The sequence below is a fragment of the Mus caroli genome, chromosome 7 (assembly GCF_900094665.2).
Source record: "Mus caroli chromosome 7, CAROLI_EIJ_v1.1, whole genome shotgun sequence".
Classification (NCBI taxonomy): Eukaryota; Metazoa; Chordata; class Mammalia; order Rodentia; family Muridae; genus Mus; species Mus caroli.
The window spans coordinates 1,200,013-1,205,523 of record NC_034576.1 but is presented as its reverse complement, the minus strand read 5'-3'; the positions used below and the strand labels follow the sequence as shown (position 1 = coordinate 1,205,523).

At 50.5% G+C, this 5,511-nt stretch overlaps 1 protein-coding gene across 2 annotated transcripts in view; it reads left to right on the top strand.

Moving 5' to 3' along the window:
- The first annotated feature begins 436 nt into the window (after positions 1-436).
- Positions 437-5,511, top strand: part of Tnnt1 (troponin T1, slow skeletal type) — an 11,452-nt gene continuing 6,377 nt past the window's right edge. The window contains exons 1-6 of one of the 2 annotated variants that reach the window (XM_021166217.1): positions 437-475; positions 2,063-2,105; positions 2,216-2,229; positions 2,676-2,702; positions 2,900-2,932; positions 4,241-4,259. In XM_021166217.1, coding sequence (XP_021021876.1) covers positions 2,074-2,105; positions 2,216-2,229; positions 2,676-2,702; positions 2,900-2,932; positions 4,241-4,259 — 125 coding nt within the window. In that variant the 5' untranslated portion in view covers positions 437-475; positions 2,063-2,073. Of the gene's footprint in view, positions 476-2,062; positions 2,106-2,215; positions 2,230-2,675; positions 2,703-2,899; positions 2,933-4,237; positions 4,260-5,511 lie in introns of both variants that reach the window. The other variant, XM_021166216.1, reaches the window with a different exon arrangement.

Sequence of the window (5,511 nt, the reverse complement as noted above, 5' to 3'; positions counted from 1 at the left end):
GGGGGGAAGGACACAGAATATACAGATGGAGGCCAGAGACAGAGGCCATAAGAGAAGTTTGAGAGAAGCCACACAGAGGTAGAAATAGAACCTCACTTAAGACATTCCCCTGGGTCATTAAGCCTCCTTTTCCTGTACTGTTTCCAGTCTTGGGAACTCCAAAGCACTGGGTATTGTTGGGTACTCTAAGAGGGCTTGAGGGGTAGCCTGATGTAGCCTGAACCCTACGGTGTTTGCTGATGGAAATCCAACAGGGATGTTGAAGCAGATGACAGGTGTTGGACCCCCAAACTGGATGGAGCCAGAGGGGGCAGGGCAGGGCTCTGAGCATGGGGGATGGTGTCTGAATATCGGAATCCTCGCCCCCTCCTCCAACCTGGGGCGGGGCTCAGCACCTAGCTATAAATCCAGAGGGTGCGTCACTGTCCTCAGAAGCCTCAGACTGCCTCTACAGCATCTGTGGACCCAGCCTTAGGTAACTGGCTCTGAGTTCTTAACACTGATGTCTTTGGGGAATGGGGGCCAGGTGTGACAGTGGGAACAGAATATCCTCTTCCTCTCCTCTTCCTCTTCCTCTTCCTCCTTCTTTGAGTCTCATTTGGTAGCCCAGGCTGGCCTTGAGTTTGCAATCCTGAGAGCTGAGATTATAGGCAGCAGCAACCCAGCTAAGCCTGAGCCTTTGGGAAGACTTGGGGTGGCAAAAGTGGAGGGGTAGAATCTGGGGGGTACACAATCTGGGGGTGCTCTTCTTAACACTGTGGAGGAAGCATTCTGAAGGCAGAGGCATGTGGGTCTCTGAGTTCAAGTCTAGCCTGGTTTACAGAGTTCTGACCAGTCAGGGCTACATAGTAATATCATCTCAAACCAAAGCAAAACCAAACAAAAACGTCTCAGAGACTGGGAAATTGTAGAAGGGCAGATGCCCCCGTGAATTAAGTTTGGAAAGTATGAGGTACAGAGAACTGGGGAGGGCTTAGGGCCTGAGGTCTCAGTGGTACAGGCCAGAAGTCCCAGTGCTCAAGAGGTTGAGGCAGAGGATTTTGAGTTCAGGGCCAGCTGAGAAAAAGCAAGGTCCTGTCTTGGAATACAAACAAAGAAACAACCACCTATTAGGAGCAGTGCCACTGTTATTCGTGGTGTCCTAAAAGGGGTCTCTGAGTTTGGGTGTCGGGTTGTATTTGAGGATCTTATATCTGGGGGCGGGGCAGACTGTTCTGATGAGAGGGAGGCAGAAGAATCAGGAATTCAAGGTTATCCTTGGCTACATAGTGAGTTTAAGGCTAGTTTGGGTTATATGAGACCCTGTCTCAACACCACCCTCCAACCCTCCCCCAGTCCTGAGGGTCTGAGACTGTTAGTGCCCAGACATGTGCTCGTATGAATTGGGCACCCAACCTAGAGATGCGAAGATTTCTTGGTGTCACATAACAGGGGCATAGGATTTGGATCTCAGAATCTGTGGGTAGTGAGCTTTGAGGATCTCAGCCTGGGGACTTTCAGGCCTAGAAAAGCAGAGTTTGGATGGGGCAGCTACTGATTTTAGGGTCTCAGGACGAAGCTGCTCTTGATACACCCATCCCTTTGTGGAATGTAGGGGGAAGGGGAAAGAGGGACAGGATGGGAGGAATCCGAGGCAAACGAAGGGGCTGGGGTAGGAGGGGAGCAGTGGGGCTGGGGTGGGGGAAGCCCCACTTCTCCAACTCCTTATTGGGAAATGTCCTCTGTTTCTTTGTCTGTGACATTTCCCCCAAAATAGCACTAGAAGTGGGGCAGCTATTGTCTTTAAATCCTGTCCCTTTTCCAGTATCTCCTAATCCCTCCAGGGATCAGGTTCTCATGGACCTGTCACAGGACAAAAGAAGACAGCTGTGGTGAAGGAGGCCTACTGCCGCCTGCTTGTGGGGCTGGGGCCTGGCCTCCATGGCCTGGGCTGGGCTGGATGCCAGCCTTCCCTGACCCATGGGTCCAGATCCCATCCTTCCTCCATCAGACTCAGGAGTTCAGGCACCAGCCCCCTTCCTTAGGGATCTATCTCACTCAGCCTCCTCTCTCTGATCTGCAGGTCACTCCAGGATGTCAGACATCGAAGAACAAGAATATGAGGAGTGAGCAATGCAGTCTGGGGGCTGGGGGGCTTACAATGTCGAGAGATCATCCTATCCCAAGATGTCTAACTGTCCTCTCTTCTCTCCTCTCTCCTTGTTCATGTCTCTAGGGAGCAGGCAGAAGGTGAGTGAGGAGTGGGCTGGCCTAAGGGGTAGGGCAGGCCCTCTGGAGTTCTGACTTGGAGGAAATGGCTCATGGAGCAGTCCAGCCCCACTTTGGTGTAAGGGTAGGGGTGAGGTGTACTGATGCTACTCTCAGAAAACCCCTGGCAGCAACTGGAAATGCTCCCTGTTAGATCTGCAGCTGGGGCACAGAGGGTCGTCTTGTTAACCCAGTCTCCTATCCAGGACTAGGGCTTGGACCCCAGGTCTGAGGGAAGAGGGCTGAGGCCTGCACTCAGGTCTGAGGGAGGAGGCATGGAGCCTGAAGTCCAGGTCTGTGGGAGGAGGGAGGAGACCTGATCTCCTGGCTCTGAGCGGGGAGTGCTGAGGCTAATCTCTGAGTCTCTGGGACACTTTCATTCGATGCTCCAGTGTTCCTAACGTTTATGTGTCCCCACTCCTTTCCAGATGAGGAAGCGGTGGAGGAGGAGGAAGGTGAGGCTTGAATCCCACAGGTCTCTTCCTAGGCCTTGGGCTGGGGAGTTGGGGAAGGGACGATATGTTGGGCTGGAGGATGCTGGGTCCACTCTTTAACAGCATCTCGCGTCTCTTCCCACCCCTCTATGCTTCTGTGTGGCTGCCCCTTCCTGCACCTCCCTCCCAATCTTCGCTTCTCCTCCTGCCCCTCCCAGTCCCCGAGGAGCCGGAGCCGGTGGCAGAGCGAGGTAACCATAGCTTCTTCGCTTCCTGGGATTGATTCGGGGTGTCTGGGGACCCCGACATCATCAAGTCCGCAATCCACCATCACCTGATAAGCTCCTGGATAACCGGTCCGCCCAGCCTGATCCTTTAAGCCCCTAGGGCCCTGCGCCCTCTGGTGGCCTTGATGGGAAATTGCCTGGCGTGTTTTTTTTTTTTTTTTTTTTTTAAAAACCCCTTTCCCTTCCTTAAAGGGAGTGGTGTGTAAGCCTTCGTTCCAATCTTGGAAGAATGCTTACTAGAAAAGCTGAGTGTTGGCGGAAAGGTGCCTCATCTCCTATCCTTTTGGCCTCTGACCCTGTATGGTTTTTTTTGTTTTTGTTTTTTGTTTTTTTTGTTTGTTTGTTTGGTTTTTTGGTTTTTCGAGACAGGGTTTCTCTGTGTTTCTCTGTATAGCCCTGGCTGTCCTGGAACTCACTCTGTAGACCAGGCTGGCCTCGAACTGAGAAATCCACCTGCCTCTGCCTCCCAAGTGCTGGGATTAAAGGCATGCGCCACCACCGCCCGGCTGACCCTGTATGTTATATTTCTCCGCTATATACATTCGAAGGCTGGGGCCTGAACCTTTTAATCTTATATTATGTTTTATTTGTTTTTGAGACAGGGTCTCACATAGTCCAGGCTGACTTCAAACTTGCAGCAACCTTCTTGCCTCAGCCTCTTAAGGGCTGGGATTACAGGTGTTCACCACCACGCTCAGTTTGGTTATTTATTTAGTTAGGTTTTTTTTTTTTTTTTTTTTGAGACAGTCTCCACCTGTAGTTTAAGCTGGCCTAAAATTTGATATATATCTTAGGTTGGCTTTGAACTCATAGCAAGTCTCCTGCCTCAGCCTCCTAAATCCTAAGATCACAGGCATGAGCTGAGAAACTTGAACTTTAGGGTACCACTAAGAAGTGGGGGGGGATATGTGTCCTAAGTGAGCAGGGGGCTGGGGACAGAGATCTGGGGTCTCTGAATGAAGAGAAGCAATGGGCTCTCTTCCATTGCTGGATAGGATGGGGGAGGAAGGAGACAGGGGTAGATAGAATTGTAAATAGTCCAGGAGTTTGGTCCTTTGGGCTTTTAGAGGCCTGGGAGGGGGTGTCCCCACACCAGTGGAGAATTATGCGAGTGACCCTTTTCTCCACCTCAACTTCCCTTCACTCTCCTAATGTCCTTCCCCCAGCCTTGGGCTCGCAGGTTGCTTCTGGGTTTCCTCTTAAGGATGCCAAGCCTCTGTCTACCCGACTCTCGCTAATTATCTTTTTGTATTCCCCCATTGCCACCAGAAGAAGAGCGCCCCAAACCCAGGTGAGGTGCTACAGGGTGGGTGGGTTACAGCCTATCCCCTCATGCTCCTCCACCAAGAGAGACAGGGCACCCAAAAGGCAGAGAAATCAGGGCTTGAACACAGCCAACCTTAACTCTTAAAGCAAGAAGTTGAGGACCTTCCTACATTATGAAACAGGTCAGATATAAAAGTAACAGCCTGGGTTCTAGAAAACCATGCAAGGGGACTCTGTGTTGGCCCAGGGCCAATCAAGGAAGGCTTCCCAAGGAGGTGATAACCTGGACCCTCTCGATAAAGACCTTGCTAGTTGAAGGAAAGTTGTAGGCAAGGAAAGTCATTTCTTACACTCAAAGTGAGTGGTTATATATAAAACCTACTCTGGGTGCAGAACCAGGTCACCGTGAGAGTATGGTTAAGCCAGGGAGGCCAGTACAGGCTGTGGAAGCTAACTGAGCTAAGAGGAGGCCCGGAGAGGCCAGGGCTAGTTAGAGAGGTTCCAGGTTGGAGAGCTACCAGGGAAGGAATGCAGGAAGTGAGTGAGGGCCCTTTCCAAGGACTTCTGGGACCCACAACAAATGGTCCTTAGAGACACCAAGTGGATGAGCCCTGCCAAGGCAAGGAATGTTCTGACACATGAATTATTCAGGAAGTTTCTGCTAGCTTGGGCCTTGGGAAAGAGTGTTTGCCAGGCATGGTATTGCTGCATCCTCAGAAGAGGAGTCTTGGTGATTCTGAGTTCAGCATCTGTGGGTTTTGCTGATCTTAAATCGTAGCTATTAAAAGAAACTGTAGGTGACCCGAGCATGCAGACGTTTTTCTTGTTACAGCTGCACACTGTTGCTGTTAAACAGCCAGTAGCACAGCGTTAGAGCAAACAGGTAACTGTAAGTTGCTTAGAGAATATCGATCTTTAAAGTTCATGGCCTTTAGCATGCGTGGTCCCCAGGCTCCATCCTTACCCTTGAAATAAAATTTCCAGGCCTGGAGAGATGGCTCAGTGGTTAAAAGCACTGGCTGCTGCTCTTCCAGAGGACTTGGGTTCAGTTCCCAGTATCCACGTGACAGCTCACAAACATCTGTAACTCCAGTTCCAGAGGAGCCAATGCCTTCTTCTGGCATTTGGCCATACACGTGTTACACAGGCAGCAGGCAAAGCCTCATACATACACATAAAATAAAATGGTTAAAAAGAAAGTGAAGTATCTCAGAGCATGTGCAAAAGGAAGAGCAGTACTTTTTTTTTTTTTTTTTTTTTTTTTTTTTTTTTTTCGA